The 24422-nt window shown below is 43.3% G+C and overlaps 2 protein-coding genes across 10 annotated transcripts in view; one reads left to right on the top strand and one right to left on the bottom strand.

Annotated features, from left to right (window-relative positions):
* The window catches only part of LOC147009582 (DNA endonuclease RBBP8-like), a 38448-nt gene that overhangs the window by 11348 nt on the left and 2678 nt on the right, over window positions 1-24422 (top strand). For 3 of the 5 annotated variants that reach the window (XM_085862231.1, XM_085862234.1, XM_085862235.1), the window contains exons 2-10: window positions 938-1122; window positions 7092-7134; window positions 7371-7454; window positions 10429-10541; window positions 10646-10721; window positions 10878-11089; window positions 20870-20925; window positions 23066-23214; window positions 23901-24319. In XM_085862231.1, coding sequence (XP_085718357.1) covers window positions 938-1122; window positions 7092-7134; window positions 7371-7454; window positions 10429-10541; window positions 10646-10721; window positions 10878-11089; window positions 20870-20925; window positions 23066-23214; window positions 23901-24319 — 1337 coding nt within the window. The remainder of the gene's footprint in view (window positions 1-937; window positions 1123-7091; window positions 7135-7370; window positions 7455-10428; window positions 10542-10645; window positions 10722-10877; window positions 11090-20869; window positions 20926-23065; window positions 23215-23900; window positions 24320-24422) is intronic. The other 2 variants (XM_085862233.1, XM_085862232.1) reach the window with 2 other exon arrangements.
* The window catches only part of LOC147009580 (uncharacterized), a 38560-nt gene continuing 35684 nt past the window's right edge, over window positions 21547-24422 (bottom strand). For 2 of the 5 annotated variants that reach the window (XR_015052894.1, XM_085862215.1), the window contains one exon: window positions 21547-24269. The gene's annotated coding sequence lies outside the window, so the exon portion shown is untranslated. The remainder of the gene's footprint in view (window positions 24270-24422) is intronic. The other 3 variants (XR_015052895.1, XM_085862216.1, XM_085862217.1) reach the window with 2 other exon arrangements.

Below are 24422 nucleotides of genomic sequence, written 5' to 3'. Positions count from 1 at the left end.
CTGACTCTACTGCTCGTGCTCGCGGCCGACGTCCCGGTCCCGTAACAATATTAGGCGGTAGGTATGCGTGAAGGACATTTGTGCAAAGGCACGATAGGTCTGCATTGGTTGAGGGACGTGCTCGAGAGAGATGAGGGTATGTGATCAGGCAGTCTGTCGATGTGAATGTAGTTGGAGGGAAGGGAGAAATGGCAGACAAAATTTGAGGCGGAAGGATGTAGTGGAGAGACGTGTTAGAGTTGGGGGTGCAAAGAGAGGTATGTCGAGGAAAAAAAAAATGGAGCTTGTGTGGCCGACCCCACAAGAAAGTGCGATTACTTGGGGCTGTCGAAGTATTCGTCGGAGTTGATTAATCCATTCATTTCCTTGTCCAGTGTTTAATTGCCCACTGTTTGGCTAATCGGTTTGGAGAATAGCCTGGCAGGTAGCTTGAAGGTGCGGCAACTCGCCTTTGAGCTGTCAAGCTAAGGTTAGAATCTTGACCCTGGTGTTTCGCATGCAGGGTTATTCATCAATGTGTGTGCTGTGCATCAGAAGCATGTTTAGGCGAGGTGACTCGTCTGCCAACACTAGTTGTAATTGGACGTTAAAGATCCCATGGTGTCTGCCGCAGAAGGGAAGCAAGTTATCGCCGATGTCCTGAATCTGAACGAGTGCAAATTCCTGCTATAACCTGCCGAGTCCGCTGTATCCGCAGCAAAGCGGTGCTCCCAGCAACGTTGATAACCAGTAGACTCGTGCTACACACGAATACATGAGTGTGCAGACGACATGTCGGCATATTATTTGAACTCTTCCTCTGCAGACGTTTTTGGATTTAGCTGTAAAAAGCAGCACAATTTGAAAGATGTTATTGGATAAGTTTATTTATGATCTTGTATCACGTTCTCTCCCTTCATTGTTCCATTGGCATACTAAAGGTGTTATTTGTTTCCAGTACCCCACCACAGGACAACCTGGCTTTGATCAGGATGAACATGGGAGACAACTTGACGAACATGATGCATCTTGATGTGAAGGCGGACGAAACTCTTGGCAGTCATGCAAACAAAGAGAACCCTCCATGCAAGTTTGATGAATTGCTTTTGAGATTGAGACAGTTGAGGCAGCAGGAAGTGGATGGTGAGTCGATGGAATAATATTTGTTCTTTTACAAGGAACTTTGATATGGGAGGAGGCTATTAGGCCCATGAAAGTATGCACTATTTTTACTGACCTATGGTTGTTTGTCCATGTTCAACATTTTAAAGGATAAAACATAAACCGAGGAAGCAGCACGTATCATTTTAAAAGTCTTGAGTTTGACTGCCGGGGTTCTAACCGCGACCTCCCACATTCACAGTGGACGCTCTAACCATTGTCACCTCGGCCAGTTGATTAATTACTCACTGCTCTGTTTGACTTGAATATGAGAAGAAACCATTAATGTAAAGTAGCTTCCTGGGGTGGAAAGGGCAATAAATTGTTGTACTTCACTGTCGCGGGTTGTCGAGGGATCCTGGATGTATCTGCAGATTTAAGAAAGTTTTATTTAAGGCATTTTTACCCATCGCTTCACTGACGGATTTTATGAAAAGGGAGCACGTTGTACTGTTTCACAAACATTTTTCTCTATTCATCCTATCATTTGCCTGAAGTTATCTGCTTGGAAGTCGGCTAACATCACCTTCGTCAGCCAACTTCCTCTTCTTAACAGCAACAATTATTCCCACGTTCTTTCGGGGTTGTTGTTGTATAGTCCCACGGCAGTTCTCTCGAGCAAGCCCGTGGCATAGAGACAGCCTATCGATCGCCAAAGAGCGACTCGTAGATCCCCCACATCCAGGATGGTCTACCCTCACCTTCACGAAGTCAGGGCCATGACAGAGTTGGAAAGAAAGAAAGGACGAGGGAGAAGAGACGCGAGGAAGGGCCAGGGCCGGTCCATGGGGACCAATCTGCACTCTGCCCGTGACCGTGCTGCCATGACAAATCCTGGCAGCAGGGAAGAATGGGACATATTTGTCCCCCGACTTACATTGGGGGGGTACAACCACTGCGAAGAGGCGTCCTCGATAGTTGCCTCTAGCAGTGGTGGCCGGGGAGGAAGTTTAGCTCGTCTTTCATGAACCGGTTGGCCAGGCCTGGCGTTTGACGAAGGTTAGGGCAGGAATTTGTAATTTGTTCAGGATGCTGCCAATAGCTCACCTACTCTTCGCAAAATATACCGTGGGATCTTTAACATCCACCAACTAATGTCAGCAGACGGGCCGCCCAGTTTAACATCCGTCCAAGGAACGGCGCGCACATTGATTAATCGCCCAGCCTGTGAAACACTGGGGTGACAGGTTATAGCTGTGCCAAGATTCAAAACCAGGTGAGGCGGCTTAGGTGTGTGTACGTGTGTACGTGTGTACGTGTGTACTGTAAAGGTGGAAATTTTCACACTGAGTTCCATTAAAATGTGTTCGTGAGTTTATTTGTTTTAAATCTTTCTATCTGTGGAGTTGGGCACAAGACTCATGACAATTTTAAAGATATTATCCATGTGAAACCCCAGCGACCATTTACATCGGGGGGGAATAAACTTGCAATGTAACTGGAACTGAAGAGAAACAGGCATGAAAACGTACTTTATTATTCACAAGGTTTACAATCCTCGTACAAATTATACAAACCCATGAAATACGGATTGCAAAATACCATGGGAAAGGACAGTGAAGCACATCAAATAATTTGTTCATTGAATGTAGATATTAGTATTTCATGGTCTCATGGAGCATTGAATCTTTTTAAAATTCATTGCCATCTCTGTCTCTACAAGTTGGTACGGGCTACCCCACAGCCTTGTGCTGCATACGGAAGAAGCATATGTAACAAAAACACGAGCAATCGGAGATTGCAGACCCTTGCCAGAACTTATTTTGTGTGGTGTTTGTGTACTGGTATGTTACGTAATTAATAAGAGATGTAATTAGAACTGGCACTTTATAACTGCTGGCAGTGATGACCGGGTACCAAGTCGTCCCGCTTTAATTGGACACCTGACCCTGACCCATGATGTTTTTCATTATTAGTCATTTGAATTTAGAATGGGATTAAAATCAATTTAATTCAAATCAAATGGGTACAGTCCTGCATTGGTATCATCATAAGGAACCCAAACAAGCAAAAAGTAAAGATGAAGTCATCACGAGGAACCGAGATAGGATTCACATTTCAGCTGCTACTCCTCTACCCTTTAAACTCATCCAGGCATAGCCAAGTGAGCCTTATTCAAAAAAAAAAAATCTAAATTTAAATAATTCTATCTACCAGACCATGTGTCTGATCAAGTTTAAATTTAAAACGTGTATTCCCCATCACTTCGAGATCATAATTATGAAGTTCGATATCGATTGATTAAGTGCTTCCAGACAAAACATTATTTAATATTTTCTTCAATCCAATATGGCTGCCAAACCAAGTGAGCTATCAATTATTCCTTAACAAACTTGTACACCCAAGGATTGAACATTTGTGTGAATTCCCCTCAATCGGTCCAGCCGTTCTGGAAAAGATTTTTATGTTTTATTTTTTAATACGTTTTAGGGTAAATCCAATATTGCTGCCACACCACATGACCAATGGCATCATAATCATCATCAAAACATTCTACATGAGCAGTCACACTCACTGTGAAAATTTCGTCTCAATCTGACAAGCAGTTGCAGATAAAAACACGAAAGTTCTGTGCAAACAAACAAATGAAATTGCTCGGTGAGCAAGGAATTGCCGGAATAACTTGGTCATATCTCCCTGATCTCTGAAAGAACAAAAACCTGGAAATCAATTTGGTTCTTATAAGTCGATAGTGCTACTGTTTAATGAGTTATAGCACTTAGTTTGGTCATGATTATAACTTGGAAGACAATTTGGTTCTTATAAGTCGATAGTGCTACTGTTTAATGAGTTATAGCACTTAGTTTGGTCATGATCATAACTTGGAAGTCAATCGGAATTGAAATGGCATTTTTGACCCGACCCCCCCCCCCCCGACATTCGATCCCCGACCGCTAAGAAGGTTGTTGGTGTGACACCCCAATGAGACGTATGGTTGGATGCAGTATTGGAAGATGCACATTTTGGATTTGGTTTGGTCAATACGACCATTTTAGTGGACGTTATTGTGAAAATATTAATTTCGGTTTTTCGGTGACCTTGACCTTTGACCGAGATTCACCAAAAACGACAAGTGTAAGTTGGACCATGGCTGACGTCTGTACCCAGTTTGGTCATGTTCGCTGAAACGGTGTGGCTGCTACAGGGTAAACAAACAAACAGACAAGCCGGGAGGCAGCGATGGGTCGCCAAGCATGGAAACTATAAGATATAGAGCAAAATGGATGTCATATAGCAGATAGGGGTTCTCATAACCTTAAGATTATGCATATCAAATCTCATCCAGTTCCATCTAATGATAACTACTCTGTATCCATTTGAATGAAAAGTACTTAAAATGCGGTTTGATATCGGAAATCGCCAAAGTTCGAGGGGGTGCTGTGGGTGAACAAAGATCTAAATCGAAAATCCGGCTCGATCGCTTGTGCACAATGTATTCCAGACGATTAGTGTGAATTTTCATGACAATCCGACCATAACCCGAGGAGGAGTAGCATTTGGCGCGAAGGCACCTCCAGCTCTCGCATATTGTCGATTTTTGCACTAATTGACCTTTGACCCCCTGACCTAAGCGAAATCGGTCAATATGTCCTGAGGCAAAGTTGTAGTACTGAATCAGTACCATGAACCTGCAAAGTTTCATTCGTATCGCTGCACTCACCTGGTCGCTCGGGGGCCTTCAATTTTCGCATATACCCTAATTGTAGGGGCGCTGCGGATAAAGTATTTCATACATCACAAAAACCGGAATATATTTTATAGAGCATCACCTGTAGATCATTCGTGCCAAATTTCATAACCCTACGTGGGATAATGGCTTTCGGAATTGATTTCGCAGGAACAGTACCGATTTTGAAGGTTTTTTGGTTGTTGCTAGGGAACCAAAGCGTCCCTAGCAACCATCACAATTTCCAAAGTACTAGGTCATAAGATGTACCTACCACCCGAGTTTGGTCAAAATCCGCCCACGTTTACTACCAATTATGCTGATTACAAACGACCAAACAGACAATTACTGACAATATAGGTCATATCACCTATTTCGGCGATCCAACAAACACACACAGAATGACACACACAACCGACCAACATAATTTCCGAAATCTGAAGGATTCCGGCAATTACCAAATGGACCCATACACCATACCCTCTCCGGAGGAGAGTGTAATGAAGTGTATAACAGGCAGGGTCGAGCTTGTTCTCATGAAAATCCCTTTGTCTTCCTTTCTAAATGTTAGTTTCTTTGACACATTTCCCCACCTTTACGTTCTAGGTGGCTTTTCTCCATTGTAATCTGTCCTTTTTTTTCCTTTAAAATGAAAAATTAATCTACAGTTTCCATGTCGCCTCCATGAGTGAGGTAAGCTTCAAGATCCTTCAGTAGGTCAGAAACTCAGAGGGTGTGGGTAATCACCCCTCCTCCCCTGATGGTGGCCAATAGGCCTGCCATGAACAGCCCTAGGCTCTGCTCTGTGGGGAGTTAATGAAATGCATGACGAGCAGAAGCTTGCGTTTCGTCTTTTCTTCCGGTGGCCATCTCTTGCAAAACCTCCCCCTGCTCATAACCTCCTCTTGTGAAGCTGTCTGCCTCCTCGACCTGCCTACCCCCATGGGCCTACTTTCCAAGGGACCTCCTGCTCTCTGCGCCCAGGTTTAATTCCCACTGCGATCTGGTTTTGCATCTCTCTTGGCAGTGTTTCTAGCTGTTCATGGTCTGTTGTGGTGACAAAGCTGGGAGATTGCGGGATGGACAAAGCACCTCAATGCCGCACACTGGCACGTCTCGATCCAAAGATCAGGCAGGAGCAAGACCTGCTGCCCCCCCCCCCCACACCAGGTTTTTGTGTCCTGTCTTGTTGCCCATTTGAGGGAGAGGCCCTTAAGATCAAATAAAAAAGTTGTCATTGGCATTGTGGGTTAATTATTGTGGGAAGGTTAATTATTTATTATTTTGTTTCACGTCATGTTATTTTTCCCTTCTCACCCGTTCATATTTATTTCTTGTGAGTAGATCCTTTTTTTTAATGAGAACCTGTTTTCTGGTCACTGAGAGAATGGGGGGCTCTGTAGCGCGTTTGTTAATTCGGTGTGTAAACCTGTACACTGGAAATTGGGGAGTGGTGTGATAAGGTGCCATTCAAGAAAAAAAAACTGCCTTTCAGCATTGCTCAGCCAAATTCGGGAGGGCAGCTGTAGAACGGCACATGGTTTTGAAACCACCGACTGGCAGCAAAGTATGGCAGCCAGAAAACCTGAGCTGGCAGGGCAAATTGCGGTCGGCCAAGCAAGATTAGTGGGGAGCCTCGGGAAGATTAGAAAAGGACTAAGAGGACAAGGTTAGAAACAGAGCATGGGGAGAGGAGAATACAATAGAACGAAATAGTTTTTTCCATTAGCTCTTGATTATGAAATTTGTGTATGGTGCTTACATTTATTGCCTACAAAGAAAATAAAACTGTCATCATTGCTTAGCCACCCTGGAGAATCTCAGAGCATTTGGATGAGAACATTCTGACAGTGGTGGGGAAATATAGGGAACGACTGACAGGAACATGAGAAAAGCTGAGAAATAGACTTGAGTTCAATGTATGATGGGAGGGGAACAATTGGACAGAAGCTGGAAGACAGGAGAAAAGGAGGAAGAGGGGAATGAAGGATTGCAAATGAGTTGTGAACGTTGATTTGTGTAGAAAACTCGCACAGTTGAAAAACGTCAAAGATTTGACCTTGAGTGTCATGAAATGCTATACGCTTGATGCAAGGGATCCAGGTCAAAGTGTGGAGATGTTCTACATGATGCTCATCAACGCCTTGTTTGTTGTGAAAAGTTGAGTGCCCAGGAAATGCGATGGCAGATCGACAATACACCCACCCCTTCTTTGTGCCAAAACATTGTTTTGAGCTGAAGTTATTTAATTGTGGTATTCCAATCTTTCTTTTTTGTCTTTCAGAGCTCAAAGGGAAGATAACATTTCTCAGACGACAGAGACATCTGTAAGTTTGACTTCAAAGGTTGCCAAAGCTAATTACCTTACTTGTTATTTAAGATCCATTGGTTTGACTGCAGTGGTTTGTGTAGTTGTATGTGATTATTAAATAGGTTTTTCACTTTTATTCCTTGTGTATTTTTCTCATTTTGTAACATTCATCTCCTTTATAAAGCTCACTTTCCAATCTCAATCCTGGCTTGTTTTGCATCCCCCTCGCCCCTTCTCGATTTGAATTTGCAGAGATGCACAGATTGTGCAGAAGTTAAGAAAGACCATCCTTGAGTTGAAGGATCAACTTTCTGACCATCCCAACATACAAAACCGGTAGGTTGTATTATACCTGTTCGGTATCATGGATATGGAGATTGATAACGTCTTGATTACACTGAACAACAAATTTCAAAAATTTTTTTTTTACTGGAGATGTGTAAAGTGATTAAGACTAATTTGGGTACGCTGATTTCAAAAATCATAACCGTTTTGCTGTATCACGTCAGGATTTTCAGGAACAGAAATATTCCCATTGCCTAGAAGTCAGGATTTCAATGAAATTTACATATGTCTTTAACATGTCTATTTCGTACAATTGTTGTTAACTTGTGTTATATTTCTTTCTTTCAGATAAAGATGAGTAGGCGTTCCTGTACCAATCATCCTGACAACTTCTGTTATGTCTGTGGTCGGTATACCAAAAAAGATCAACAGCGAAGTATATCTACAGCAGTGAAAATGAAGGCCGCCTACTTCACTACTTCGGGTGTAAGGTGGGGGACCAAGAACAGAGCTGGGCACCACACATCTGCTGCACAAGCTGTCACACAACCTTGACTCAGTGGTTGGTGGGCAAGCGCGCGAGCATGCCATTTGCGGTGCCCATGATATGGCGTGAGCCGCAGAATCATCATGATGATTGTTATTTCTGCTGCACAAGCATCGCCGGCTTCAACAAGAAGAATAAAGGTCACATCAAGTACGCTGACTGCGTCTCTGCTCGTAAACCTGTGCCTCATGATGACGAGAACCCCGTTCCAACACCTCCAGCTGATCAGAGCATAGCTGTAAGCAGTGGTGAAGAGGATGGTGATGATGAACCTTTTGAACCCGACACTCAAGAATCACACCTTCTGAACCAGGGAGACTTAAATGATCTTGTAAGAGATCTCTCGCTGTCAAAGGCGAAGGCAGAGCTGCTTGGATCAAGGCTGCAGCAGTGGAATCTACTTGAACCTAACACCAAGATATCCTTGTTCAGAGCACGTCACAGAGACATGGCTGAGTTCTTTGAGATGGAAGACACGATGACATTCTGCAGTGACATCAACGGTCTGTTGAAAGAACTTGGGTGTGATCACGATCCTGCAGACTGGCGCCTCTTCATCGACTCGGGGAAGAACAGCTTGAAGGCTGTTTTGCTCCACAATGGCAACGAGAAACCATCAGTCCCACTGGCTCACGCGTTCGGCATGACAGAGACCTGAGACTATGCGGCAGCTGCTTGATTCCATCAAGTACAATGACTTCAACTGGCACATCTGCAGAGACTTGAAAGTGGTGGCGCTGTTGTTAGGGCTGCAGTCAGGCTACACGAAATACATGTGCTTCCTTTGTCTCTGGGATAGCAGAGACGACAAGAATCACTGGACGAAGAAAGATTGGGAAGAGCGAAAAGAGCATGTACCTGGTCGACACAACGTGAAGCATGTCGCCCTTGTCGACCCAGCCAAGGTTTTCCTTCCACCACTCCACATAAAGCTCGGCTTGATGAAAAGTTTTGTGCGGGCAATGGATCTGAATGGGCGTGGGTTTTTATAGGCTGCAGCAAGGAAACCTCAAGGAAAAGTTTGGCAACACCTTGTCGGAGGCCAAGATCAAGGCTGGTGTCTTTGTTGGACCGCAAATCCGACAGATTATGAAGGACGAAACTTTTCCGACAACTCTAAACCCCAAAGAGCTGGCAGCGTGGAGGAGCTTCAAAGCTGTGACGGACAACTTCTTGGGGAACGAGCGCGAGGACAACTATGAAGAAATAGTGCAGCAGCTGCTGGAGTCCTTCAGGAAACTTGGCTCCAGGATGTCCCTGAAAATCCATTTCCTACACCAGCACCTGAACTTCTTCCCTGACAACTTGGGAGCAGTCTCGGACAAGCTCCGCGAGCGATTCCACCAAGAGATTTCACTCATGGAGACGCGTTACCAAGGGCGGCACAACCCGAACATGATGGGCGATTTCTGCTGGTTCCTGCATCGTGAAACTGACACAGAGCAGCACAAACGCAAAGCCAAATGCCTAAAGCATTTTTAATTACATTCTAGTGGAGTTTTTCTGTAATTTCTATAATTTTGAAGCATTCATGATGAAATAAATGAATAAATGAATTTTTGTAAATTTCATTGAAATCCTGACTTCTAGGCAATGGGAATATTTCTGTTCCTGAAAATCCTGACGTGATACAGCAAAACGGTTATGATTTTTGAAATCAGCATACCCAAATTAGTCTAAATCACTTTACACATCTCCAGTAAAAAATTTTTGTTGTTCAGTGTTATTGGCAATAGCCAAGGAGACTGCTTAGGCAGCACCAACGCTCTACACAGAGTATGGTCCCAATGGATGGTTATTGGTCATCATCGACGATCGGTACCCAAAAGCTGGCTGTTGCTATAGTTGCACACAGACAATCCATCCTTCTGAGTGGTTGTTGATGCACTTGAGGTGTATCTTGACCATATATAACACATGAACGTCCTACCTTGCTGGGCAGGAAAAAAAAAAAGCTCAAATCGAAAGCATCTTTGGCCTTCTAAGTAATGGACCCTTTTCCCCACGTCTTGGATACGGCTGACTTCCAGGCAGAGAGACGTTTAAGCTGACGTTCTGCATGCGCTGTGACGTTTATGGCAAAAACCGAGACGCGTGGACCCATGTCGAAAGTCTGTGTTCAACTCGAGTGTGTGATTCCTAATTTTTTATGCAATCTTGGTAATTTCACTTGATCCCTGCATATGATCACTCACCTTTCCTTCTCAAAACACCGTCTTTTTATTAATGATGTGGCAAATAGAACGTCCATCTCCAGAACAGAACCAGTAGTGTCAATCAGGAAACCTTATTTTGTTTCTTCTCTGTTATGAGAACGGCTATTTTATTTATTTTTTTTTTTTTATCTCCACAGGACTTCAACGTATTCCCCGTCATTCAAAACATTTTGCAGGAAGATGTTGAACTTTTATTTCACGAAGTCTATACAAGCAAGTTTACTGTGCTGACAGATTTATCTGTCTCCTTTCTCCCAACCAGTCAAAGTGTGTCGGCGTGTGAGAAGTGCATGGAGCTGGAGCTGCGGAACAAGAGACAAGAGCAGGAACAGGAATGGATAGAGGAAAAGCACAAGAAAGAAATTTCTACCATAGGTGTCTTCTCTCTCTCTCTTTTTCATGATTTCACAACAACTTGGTTGCATGCCGTTATGATGCTCTTTTTAATTATTTTTAAAATGCATTTGCTTTGTCTGCAGCACTAGAAAAGGGCAAGCTAATGGAGGAAATGGAAAAGTTGAAGAAAGAATTATCCACATTACAGCAAGCTGATGTGTGGGTTTTATGAATAGATGCACCGTCTTCTGTTTCATTTTAAAGCTTGTTCCTCTGCTCACTCTCCCCTCTCCCCTCTCCCCAACCAAACCTGTAAACGCTGTAAACCTACATTGAATGAAAAGCATATGTTTTCAATAATATTTATGTTTGCAGTCGTCTTTGGAATGCTGGTGTTGAGAAGACGAGGTCTGGACGGAGAGCAATTGGATTAAGAAAGAATATGAAGGAAGATGAGAGTGGCTTGAAGGATGATGAGCCAAAAGAGGATGAAAGTTCTGTATTTGTGGCCAACTCCCAAAGTCAACGTCGATATTCATTCTCCAAGCGGCATCAGCCACGCCACCGACCCTATGTAACTCCAGATGGTATGCTTTATATTTTTGTCTTCTCTGGATACTCTATCGATGCGATGCCCGCAAAAAAACAGGAGAAGCACTTGACTATTTGTACCATGGTGAAGCAAACTTGTAAGTAGCTGCTAAATTGTATCATATAATTGACAACAAACCCAAATGTGGTAATATGCATGCGTGTACTTTAACTTTGTCTTCGGCAAAGTTTTTTTTTTTTTTTTTTTTTTTTTTTTTATTGACTGGAGAGATCTTGCGACGGCTTCTCAGGACGTGTTCCACATCGTTTCCATCAAATAATTTTTGTCCTCTACATAATACCACCGCTATCACTAGATGTATCATTCTTTACTTGTGGGATTCAGTCTATAAATAATATTGATGAGCATGACACCCCTCTTTGTTTAGTTTTTGTGGGCACGATGGCAAGGTGAATAGCAAGCGCTGAATACAGAGTCCTTCTCGGAGGGATCTGGAATTGTAGCTGCGTGCTCAAATCCATTGATCACTTCTCTTTTTTTTTTCATGGAATTGGCAGAAACCACACTCCCTTGAATATGTGGCCTATTGGGACCCTTAGTAGAAAACAGGATGGTAAGGGATGAAAAACGTATTTAAAAATAATTAAAATAATGGAATAAAATGTGGGACAAATTCTGTGAATTAGGGTACTCCAGTATTTCCGCTCTCCCTCCAAAGGATACTTAATTCGGAGCATTTAATAACACTGAAAAAGAACAAGGTATGATGAATTTGTTGAATCCTTACGATAATTCATGGACTGTTTGTTTGTCGTGCTACTACTGCAGTTCTGGGCTAATTACATCCAGACTTGCTGCACAGGATCAGCATGACCCCAATTAGTGTATGGGGAGTTTTATCTTTGCTGCTGGTAATTGGTGAGGGGGTGGGTTGGGGGGTTGGGGCAGTTTCTCAATTTAAATGGGTATCGGGTAGTGCCACCTCCAGGTGGGAGAGGGAATTGCAAGTCTCCACCGTTTTTAGATCCTCGTGGAGGATCTCCAGGTCTCACTCGCGTTGTTCTTCATCTTGTGGACTTTTTTTGTTTCACAGCCTTCAGTTTTCATCCAAACTTCTTGAAACTTGGCATATATATGTAAAAATACTCTGCGCAGACAGTAACCATCTCCGATTTTGAAAATTCCTCCGAGAAAAAAAGTTATGATGTCAAAATATCTCCGCTAATGGAAATCGCCTAAAAAAAAAAAAATCTCAGAAACTAGGCAAGATTTTTGAATTCTGTTTGCGGGAATCGAACAGGGCATTAGCAGAGATGAATTATAATTATCACTATGATGTAACATCAATTTTTATGACGTAATTCCTATATTTTGACATTTTTTGTTTCACAACCCAGTTTTCATCGGATCTTCGTGAAACTTGCCATGTTTATGCAGAAAGCCCACGCACAGGCAGTAACCATCTCCGATTTTGGAAATTCTTCCTAGAAAAAAAAGTTGACGTCATAATATCGCCGCTAATGGAAATCGCCTATACCATTATCTCCGAAACTAGGCAAGCTGTTTGAATTTTGTTTGCGGGAATCAAGCCGGGCATTAGCACAGATAATTTATCGCAAACCCGATACATCACAATGACGTCATATTCGTTTTTATGACGTCATCATTAAGAGGATGAGGATCTCAGCTCATTTGAGCTTGTTATAGTACAGTATTCCTGTCCCCATGTTTTCCAGTACAGTGAGGTGTTTTGAATTATAAGCAGTAGGTATGTTTTTTGCTTTGTGCACATAACCTTGTTTTTTTTTAATTTATTTTCGCTTTTGTTTTTTTTTTTTTGATTTTTTTTTTCCTTTTTTTTTGCCCATTCATTGGGACTATACTCTGTACAGAGCATTGGTGCTGCTGAAGCAGTCTCCTAGGCTATTGGGCACAATCCTGGATGGGTGGCCACTCCAACACAGGATACTCAAATGGCTCAATCATCCCAGCAAGCTGGTACTCATTTTGCTGACCTCGCAAGGATAACAGGCTGAGTCAACCCCACCTGGTATTAATTCAATGGCCGAGCGGGATTTGAACTGAGGGCCCTAGAATCCCAAGCCCGCTAGCCGAACCATTAAGCAAACACCAGGCATTTTGCCTATACAGAACTGTCAGCTACCTCTACACTGCCAAAATAAAGGTACTGTATGTGTAAGGTGAACATATTGAATTATTGGAACAAGATCACTCGTGAGCGTGTGGGGCAGTATAGCTGGGCACAGAAGTACTACCTATAGAAAGGCAATGCTATTTAAAACTCACTGACCAACTATATATATATATATATATATATATATATATATATATATATATATATATATATATATATTGTTGGTCCCATCGTCGCGACCACGAGGGATGGACTGCCTCGGGGTACTTGCCGGACTCGCTGGAATCACAGGCCGTCACACACGAATAACTTTGCGACGTGGCGGGTCGCTAATCAACCGCGAACGCCAATAACTCGACCACGTGACTTGGGGTCCTCCATCTAATCAACTCTTTAGAGGGTCACGTGACCTCATTACCGGGGAACTCGCTCTCAATACATAATTGTGTTAATCAGGTACAGCCAAGCGGAACTGCCAAGTACGTATCGGCTACAAAGTGAATATTTGGGGAATAACATCCCGGCTAAGCTCGGGTGTGGGCCATGCTTGACCAATGAAAGAAAACAGGAAAATGAGTTGGGAACATTTCTACACAGGGCATTTATTTACAAACAGGATGCGAGGAAAGTTATGTTGCGCAGTGAATGGGATTTGTTGGTATGTACAGCAGGGGAAGCAAGGAATTTATGGGGTGTGGAAAAAGACGAGCAATGTTACAAAAGCACACACAGAGCAGTTATCCCATATATCTTCAACAATCTTAACTCGTGCTTGGACAGGTGCCATCACACACACACACACACACACACACACACACACACACACACACACACACACACACACACACACACACACACACACACACACACACACACACACACACACACACACACACACACACACACACACACTATTGTATAGCCCAGAGAGAAAGAAAGCTGGTGAGGGTAAACGTCCTGTCAATACCTGGCACTTTCGGCAGACCAACGCAGCCCAGGATGCTTAAGAGAGAGGTAGGTAGGAGGAATACTGGTTATGTCTAAGATTTGGGAGTGGAAGGTGTGGAGCGGAATCATGCAAGAGAAAATGTGAAAGCGAGTCAGTTTGTTCACTCCTTCGGGTTCTGCCTCTGAAGGAACAGTTGGGCTTTGCCCTCGTTAATGCGCTCTTTTCATGTGTCCACAGTAGACGAGGTAGATGGGAAGAAAGATTATTGAAAAATATGCGAGAGGAAAGTCCCTATCCTATCTGTGTAAATGTCTGTACCTATTGGGGATCGCTGAAATGGAGCGGACCCACCTCGTGGCAGTGGTGTGCGATCCCCCTCACCGCTTCGTTGCAGGGGCTCTCAGTGCCTTTCGCTCCACGCCGACCAGCTGACTGCCTGCTTCCCGATCCCGTCTGGCTCCGCATTCCTTCGGTGGCAGCAGCAACGACAGCCCCAAACAGGAAGGCGAGCAGCAGCAGTGACCAGCAAACAGGATGGACTCGTGCAGATAAGCAGGCTGACAGAACGCCCCATGAGCAGGCTGCCTAAAAGAGCGACTGACCCAAAAAAAAAGAAAAAGAGAGAGAATTGACTCCGCTCTGTCCTTTTTTATGGACCTGGACGAAGGGAGGGGCCGAGAACCGGATCTCAACGAGCTGCAGGCAAAATCCCGCTCCTCTATTGGGCAGCAGTGGCCATAGCCATGCCCCGCCAGGCTTCTTATTAATTTTTTTTTTGTATACCTTGTTGAGGCTCGTATGAGAGCTAACACACAGCAAGGGGGCATGAGACAAGAGGTGCGGGAGTGGGAGGGACAAAACAGTGGGGAACAGACACATTAGGAGATCTGTGGAAGGGAGAGGGATGGGACGAGGAACATGGAAAGAATAGATGGACATTACAGGAACTTTCAGGAAGGAAAGCAGGGGAATTGAAGGAAGTGGGCTTGGGTGATTAATTATCAAGGGTAGAAAAGATCGAGGATTTGGATCTTTGGGACAGAATTGGGACAGATTTGGATCTTTGGGACAGGGAAGAATGGGACAGAATGGAGTGAGGGAGTTTATTCCAAAGGCGGGAAAAAAAGAGGAATGAAAGAGTGAAGGTGAGCCGTGATTCGTGATTTTGGTAGTTTTACCAGAAGGGGGTTGTTGGCGGACCTTGAGCACCCTGTGGAAATGTGGTGGGGACAAATCGCAGAGAGAGCAAGGGGGGCAAGGCTGCAGAGGAGACGGTAGAAGACAGAAAGACCACCGACCAACCTGCGGTGATTGAGTGAGAGGCCCAAAGACTCAGCTTCATTGCGGGAGATGCCGATGATCCTAAATGCCCTGGTTTCGACAGCGTGAAGCCGAGAAAGGTGGGAGGCAGGCGCACCAGCCCAGAGGGGAGAGCAGTACTCCATCAGGCTGCGGACAAAAGCTTTGTAAGTGGTCAGGAGCTCAAGAGGGCCGAGGAAGGACTTTGCACGACGGAGGATTCCCAGTCGGCGACTGGCTTTTGAGGCGGGGTTGGAAATGTGACTTTCCCAGGAAAGGTCATGGCAGATAGTGAGACCCAGAAGCTTGAAAGAAAAGACTTCTTCCAGAGGATTGTTGAGAAAGTGGATGGGGGGGTTTTCTAAACGGTCCTTTCGAAGAGACAGAGTGTGAGATTTGTCTGGATTGAAAGAGATGTTCTACGTGTTGGACCAGTTTGTGATTTTATCCAGATCTGCAGTGCCGGAATAAATTCTTCGGAGCCGGAATATGGCTCAGTCACTCGTTGACCTTGGCACGGTTCGGAGCTCTGAGCTTTTCGTGGAGCTGCGGTCTTCGGACGTGTACTCCAGCCCCGAACGTGCACTGCTCCTCATTCTATCATGGAATTGTCGCGAAATCCTCGCGCTACCCATAGGTCCCTTCATAAGCCGCAGAGCATTTACGCACCTCGCGTTATATGCCCTGGAACAGCTCGACCCACATCCCTTCCGGGTCCCTTGAGGTTTCGGCGTGTTTTTGATGACCATGGGGCAGTTACAGCGATCATAGAGCAGGGTGCTCTTGTCTTTACATTCTTCATGAGAGGTGGTGGCAATGCGGCGTCTGCAGCGAGTGTTGATTTCCAGGTGGCGTCCATGGTGAGGGCCGAGTGCCACATGGCGCTCATAGTGAAATGATGAATAAAAGTCGGGATTTAGCGTGGGTTGTTGCGGGGGTATTTTTCCCAGTTGTAGGGAGTGGTTGTGGTGAACATGGTGATATTTGGTGAGTGGAGTGAAGTCTGAGGTGTGGTTGGGAATTGGTGCGTGCATTTGAACGGGGAATGGGTCCGCAAACTCCAACAAAACGATGTGCCACATGCGCCCACAGTGTGAACATGCTGCAGACGCCCATTGTGTGCTGCTCATGCTTGCTTGCGTGGTTCGTGTAACAGAAGGGAAAAGGCTAAAGTGAGGATGTAAGAGATATAAAAGACCTAACTACGACAGTCCCACGCAACGCATCTTTCCCCTTTTACCCACAAGACATACGGAAGTGACTAAGACATGTACTATTGAAATAACTGCCTGGGGATTGCTGTATGTTGTGTGCCATTGCCTTGGAGGCATGCAGTTTTACAGAACCACAACAATGTTTTTTTATGCAGGAAAGACTGTGTTCTCCGGCATTTTATCACCGGTACGCTTTCGGAACCGATGTTGCCAGTCGGCTCTCATTTTGGCGCTACTGGTTGTCCTTGTTGGAGTCCACCATTTGTATTATTTACAGTGATCACACTCTGTTTTGTTTTGGTTTTTATCGTGAAATTTCACTTCATCCATCCATTATGGCATCGAATAAACCTTCCGTAAACCAAGCTGAAATACGGAACAGGGCAGCTTTGACTACATGACAGCGTGACCAAAACATCCTGCAACCGTCTGCTGAAGAGATGAGCTTCTTGACACCATGCCAACAATGGGTGTGTCGGGGCACGAGTTGGTTTGCGGGGAGAGCCAATCGGCCCACAGTCGTGAGATGATAGTCAAGGGACGGATCAGTGTGAAGTGTTGGGGCCTATAACACTGCACGTTAAAAACTAACCTTGTTAAAAGACCCGAATACTACAGCACTGTCATACAATACTAACACTGAAAAAAAAAAAAAACCACCACGTTAAAGGACCCCAAGAATGAGCAAGATTAACTTCCTTCATTTGCAATGTAAAACAATGAGCACACTTGGTTGGAAAGTACCATATACTCTTCCGTTTCTACTGTGTAATCTTTTTTTTTTTATGACAGTACAATATAATACCTTCCCTTGTTGTCATCTGGGTGTTTGGCAGTTCTACTATGAGCCATCTACATAATACTAAAACTCTCATGTTGTATATACAGTGGGGAGAACAAGTATTTGATACACTGCCGATTTTGCAGGTTTTCCCACTTACAAAGCACGTAGAGGTCTGTAATTTTTACCATATGTACACTTCAACTGTGAAAGACGAAATCTAAAACAAACATCCTGAAAATCACATTGTATGATTTTTTTTAATGATTAATTTGCATTTTATTGCATGAAATAAGTAATTGATCACCTACCAACCAGGAAGAATTCTGGCTCTCACAGACCTGTTAGTTTTGTCTTTAAGAATCCCTCCCATTCTCCACTCATTACCTGTATTAACTGCACCTGTTTGAACTCGTTATCTGCATAAAAAAACAACTGTCCACACTCAATCAATCAGACTCCAACCTCTCCACAATGGGCAAGACCAGAGAGCTGTCTCAGGACATCAGGGACAAAATTGTAGACTTGCACAAGGCTGGGATGGGCTACAGGACAATAGGCAAGCAGCTTGGTGAGAAGGCAACAACTGTTGGCGCAATTATTAGAAAATGGAAGAAGTTCAAGATAACAGTCAATCTCCCTCGGTCTGGGGCTCCATGCAAGATCTCACCTCGTGGAGCCTCAATGATCATGAGAAAGGTGAGGGATCAGCCCAGAACTACATGGCAGGACCTGGTCAATGACCTGAAGAGAGCTGGGACCACAGTATCAAAGAAAACCATAAGTAACACACTACACAGTCATGGAGTAAAATCCTGCAGCGCACGCAAGGTCCCTCTGCTCAAGCCAGCGCATGTCCAGGCCTGTCTGAAGTTTGCTAATGACCATCTGGATGATCCAGAGGAGGAATGGGAGAAGGTCTGATGAGACCAAAATAGAGCTTTTTGGTTTAAACTCCACTTGCCGTGTTTGGAGGAAGAAGAAGGATGAGTACAACCCCAAGAACACCATCCCAACCGTGAAGCATTGAGGTGGAAACACCATTCTTTGGGGATGCTTTTCTGCAAAGGGGACAGGACGACTGCACCATATTGAGGGGAGGATGGATGGGGCCATGTATCGCGAGATCTTGCCCAACAACCTCCTTCCCTCAACAAGAGCATTGAAGATGGGGCGTGGCTGGGTCTTCCAGCATGACAACGACCTGAAACGCACAGCCAGGGCAACTAAGGAGTGGCTCCGTAAGAAGCATCTCAAGGTGCTAGAGTGGCCAAGCCAGTCTCCAGACCTGAACCCAATAGAAAATCTTTGGAGGGAGCTGAAAGTCTGTGTTGCCCAGCGACAGCCTCGAAACCTGAAGGGTCTGGAGAAGATCTGGATGGAGGAGTGGGCCAAAATCCCTGCTGCAGTCTGTGCAAACCTGGTTAAGAACTACATATAGGAAACGTCTGATCTCTGTAATTGCAAACAAAGGTTTCTGTACCAAATATTAAGTTCTGTTTTTCTGATGTATCAAATACTTATTTCATGCAATAAAATGCAAATTAATTATTTAAAAATCATACAATGTGATTTTCAGGATTTTTGTTTTACATTCCATCTTTCACAGTTGAAGTGTACCTATGATAAAAATTACAGACCTAAGTGCTTTAAGTGGGAAAACCTGCAAAATTGGCAGTGTATCAAATACTTGTTCTCCCCACTGTATGTATGTATTCCTGAAATACAGCCATAACGGTACACGGTAGCGCAAAAATTTTCATCCCACATTACTCGCCATTCTCGTGTGGTATGCAGAATCGAGTTTCATTAAAATCGGGCAACGAAAAAATTATTAAAAAATCAATTCCCGATTCTGTCAAGTACTCTTCAGGATTATTTTATCAATGCAAACAACCTCAGCGGTATAGTTCGGTGGAGCTATCTTTTTTTTTTTTCTTGAAATAATTTATTTTAAAATCTCAAACGTTTAGTATAGACAAAGAACGATTTATTTTTAAGCATAAAATAAACATTGCCATTTTCATCTAATACTTGCGTGTTCATTCATAGATAAAATTGTGTTTAGAAGATTACACACAATAATTTATTCGACTTTCTTTTCTCCGCTTTTTTTTTTTCACATTGACGTGCAATATCAAGTTTTGTTCAAATCGGGCAACGAAGAAAATTTATTTAAAAATCAATTCCCAATTCAGTCAAGTACTCTTCAGGATTATTTGGTCAATACAAACAACCTCAGCGGTATAGTTTGCTGGAGCTATCTTTTATTTATTTTTTTGAAATGATTTTTTTTTTTATCAACCGCTGTCACAACGGGAACCCAACGGGTTCACCAGTCGTCTAGTAGACACTAAAATCCAAACGTGTTATGCTTGTTAGTCAAGAGAAAGAGTAACTCTTCACTGCCTGGCATATTGCATTAACTGTCACCTCTCAAGTGTGTGTGTGTGTGGTGTGTGTGTGTCGAGAATTCTGTTCTCATATTGTACACTGCTCCTTCCCAATTCCATGTCTTGGCGATGCATGATGTCATCACCGTCGCTGAAGGAAGGGAGTACTCAATTTTTACCCTGTTTGTTTTCTTGTTTGGGTGATATCTTGGCCATCCTTTGAGCTAGGAAGCTGAAATTTGGGGACAAAAGTGAAAATGTGCTTTGGCAAAAAATAGTATTCTTTTGCTTAATCAATTAATTCATTAATTATTATTGGTTTATTAATTCCTTATTTATTTTCTCTCATCTGAGCAATATCTCGGGCACCTTTTTGAAGCTGATATTTCGACATGACACTGACCACGTGATTTGGCAATAAAGGTTATTTTGATTTATTGATTAAGCAATTAATTATTCGTTTTTCGATGAATTACTTGATTTTCAAAAAGTTACTGATTTGGATGAAATGGTGTGGTTTCGGTATGCGATTTGGCAATTGATTATTATTTATTTATTTTAATTATGCAGTTGATCTATTGTACACAGCTCCCTCCCAATACCATTTTGATGTGCTGCACTGCAACATCGCCGGGCTCCTTCGGCGCATTTACTTTGTTATTTATTTATTTGGCATGGGGCGGTGTACTTTGTTCCTCTCCTTGTTCATATTTTCTTTATTTAATCAGATTAAAAATCTTTTTTTACTTTTACTTTGTGTCAACATAAATTGTACACTTAATCTGTTTTAGTCTTTAGTAAACTATTTTAATCTTATCTTCACGACTACAGAAGGTGATCGAAGTTTGCTTTTTTTAAAAATGTATATGCTTTGGCCTTGCATTGTATATTCTGGTGAAATGGTTGACAAATTTTTTCCTTGTCACTCTCATCTTCTCGTGTAACGCTGAATTTAGCACTTTGAAAGCTTGTTAGTTTTATGTTTATTTGTGTAAATAAACACGTATCGTTTTGTCTTCACAGAGCACATCCCTGATTTTGTTCCGGAAACTCTTGCTTTGGATGTCACTGATGGACAGGTGGAAATTAAATTGCTTTTGCAATTTCTATTCATCCTTTTTGAAAACTTTTTTTGCTTCCTTTAAAAGATGAAAATGGTTTTGTTGATATATATATATATATATATATATATATATATATATATATATATATATATATATATATATATATATATATATATATATATATATATATATATATATATATATATATATATATATATATATATATATATCAAGACCACGAGGGGTGGGGGGAGCTACCTCGGGTTCCCACCAGACTCTCCGGAATCACAGGCTGTCGCACACCGATAACTCCGTGATGTGTCGCTAATCGCTAATCAACCGTGAACAGTGGCGGGTCGCTAGTCGACCGTGAACACCAATAACTCAGCCACGTGACTTAGGGTCCTCTGTCTAATGGAAACTGGTTACCTAAAATGGTTGCGTGATATAATTACTGGGGGACGCCCTCGGTACGCCTTGTTCAAACCAGATCACCTTATCGGATCAGATGCATCCGAGCGTAACTTCCCAAGGACGTACCGGCTTGAAAAACAGATTGTTGGGGCATAACGTCCCTGCTAGGCTCGGATACGGACCATGCTGGACCAATGAATGAAAAGTCAAAAACGAGCTGGGAACATTTCTATATAAAGCATTTATTTACAATTAAGCGAGGAAAGGTATGTGGCACAGTAAATGGGTTTGCTATGTACAGCAGGGATAGCAAGGAATTTGTGGGGTGTGACAAAAGGCAAGCAATTTATAAAAGCAGACAGAGCAGACTTATCCCGTTATATCTTCAACGATCTTAACTTGTGCTATGACAGGTGCCATCACATCCACGCACACAAACCCGATGAAGGAAGGAGAGCAGATGAGAACCAACGGCCTCACAACAACCGACACGGTCGGCCGACAAGATTGATGCAGAAGCAAACTCTCAGGAAGGAAAAACAGGAAATTTGTGGGGGAGAGGGTGTGGAGGTTTAAAAACGATCATGGTTTAGGATGGGTGATGATCTGAGATGGTGGTGAACAGCTGTCTTGAAGACCTGGAGGGAAGAATAAGATTGAAGAGTGTGGAAGTTGGTTCCACATGTGGAGCAAAAGAGGAATGAATGCGTGTAGGTGAGCGGTGATCCTGGATTTGGAGAGTTGGACCGCGTGTGTCCTGCAGAAACCTGGTGGAACAAAGCACGGAGAAAGTCGTAGACAGACCAAAAAGGAGGTGGCAGAAGACATAAATCACCGACCTGTCTACGATGGCAAAGTGATCGGCCCATAGATAAGCCCCATCGGTTGCACGACGGAGGTTGCCCCGTCGGTTGCTTGGCTTTGGAGTCCAATTTTGAAATGCGGTTTGCCCAGGAAAGATCATAGCTGATAGTGAGACCCAAGAGTTTGAAAGAACTTTTCAAGAGGATTGTTAAGAAAGTAGATGGGAGGATTTTCCAGATGGTCTTTTCAGAGAGGGATAGTGAGGGTGTTCGATTTATCTGTATTGAAAAACGTATTCCAAGTATTTAACCAGCTTGTGATTTTGTAAATGTCTGAAGAGAGGGAAGAAGCTGCTGCTTACCTATAGGATGAGGGATGTCACAATAGATTAGTAGAGGGTGAAGTCGTCAGCAAATAGATAAAGATTTTCCATTAGTGTCAAAGAGATCGTTGATGAAGATTCGGAATAGGTAACTCAGGATACACCTTAAGTCCCCAGAGAGCAAGGTGGGCGAGGATGAGAGTGAACAGTGCCTGACTGATAAAGGGTATAATTAAATAAGGCCATAAATTATCTTTAAAAGTGGTGTTTTAATTAACCCAAACACCCAATTTTCACTCATGCACTTCCTTGGAGTTCCCTTGGTATGCATGCAAAGTTTCATGGTTTTGGAGTTATGGAGGACGGACACACACACACACACACTGATATTTTTTTAGAAAAGATATATACATGCGCGCACACTTTTTTTTTTTTTTTATTTTTTTTTTTTTTTTATTTTAAACCACCAGTATGACACTCATTCTTGCATTGCAAACAGTCGCTGATCTCTACCTTCTCTGCTTTCCCCCGTTACTTCCCATGCAGGGTCTTTCTGCTTCACCAGCTCTATACTTTAGAATTCAGATGATTAATTTGATTTTGTTGTCATTGCAGGATGACCTTGCACCTATAGATCCCTTGACATGGAAGGTTGGAAAATATTCCCTTGTCACGGAAGGATGCAGTAATATTCTCCGGGCTGAATCTCAGCCTCTGCCATCTGTGAACACACAGACGGATGTGGCATCTGGAAATCAAACGTGGTGATGATGGGCCGAGTCGGGTGGACTAGTTTGTGTAGATTTGCTCTTCGTCGTGTGTCGGCTTTTGGAAAATCGATTAGATTGTTTATTTAGTCTGGAATCAGCCGGAAGGTTGTTTGTAAAATGTAAACCTCTTTGCATTTACATCAGAGAAATAGAAATGGCAAACTAAAAAATAGGACTACTGCACCTGCAGCTTTCCTGGGCTTTGGCCTGATGTTGTAACTCAAATTTGGTAGCATTCTGACTTGTGGGTCTCGAAGATTTTGGAAGGAATTTGTGGGACCGCCATTTTGACACACTTCCATTCACATGACCAAAATTGCCTCCGCAATTTAGCATCCCTGCCATGGTCTAATTTTGCAACCCAAATTTGGTAGCATTCTAACTGGTGGGTCTGGAAAAGAAGATTTTTGAAGAAATTTACTAAGTTGGCCATTTTGGCCTACTTAAAGTCATATGACCAAAACAAGCTTCGCAATTCCTGTTACCACTCAGGAGAGAACGTTGCTGCCAAATTTCAGCCGGATGGGCCCAGCAGTTTGGCCGGAGAAGTCAAAAAAGGAGACGGGTGGTGTGCGATGACAATGCCTTGTCTGGAATTTAAATTCCAGATAAGCTAATAATAATAAAAAAAATCCCCCAAAATTCCGACCTTGATTTCTATAACTTATCTCTATCTGCAGGTGTGTTCTGGAGCTGAATGAGAAAGCTGCCATCCTTTCCTGTCCATCACAGCATGTTGAAAACACGTACTCCAGTTCTGCTGTGCCACCTTGTCAAGGAGATGCTGAGAAATCACGATCCACCAAGTCACCCTCTCTGCTCTCACAAATGGCCATGTACCCCATGTGTGAATGTCCTGTGACTTCCACACAACATGGGGATTCGAATCGCGCCAGGCCGAACTTGACGTCCACTTGCCGCTCTCCTTCCCCTCCACTGCCGATCCATCTGGAAGGTCCAAGGTTTGGTGATGGAAAGCGAAGAGCCCAGAAGGTTACGTGTCCATTGAAAGCGATTGTGGAATCATGTGATACAGATTGCACGATCATCTACGACAACGAGATGCCAAGAGATTTTTGTTCAACTGCCATCCATCAAAGTAAAATTTATTTCTATAACTTGTGTTTTTTTAAACCCACAAACCAGGTGCATTCTCATCTGTATGTCTGTGCCTCTCCTCAAAAAATGACAATGCATTTCTT

Source organism: Eptatretus burgeri, chromosome 17 (assembly GCF_056783735.1).
Source record: "Eptatretus burgeri isolate ZD-2024b chromosome 17, Ebu_testis_v1, whole genome shotgun sequence".
In the NCBI taxonomy this organism is placed as follows: Eukaryota; Metazoa; Chordata; class Myxini; order Myxiniformes; family Myxinidae; genus Eptatretus; species Eptatretus burgeri.
This window is presented reverse-complemented; position numbering and strand designations above follow the sequence as displayed.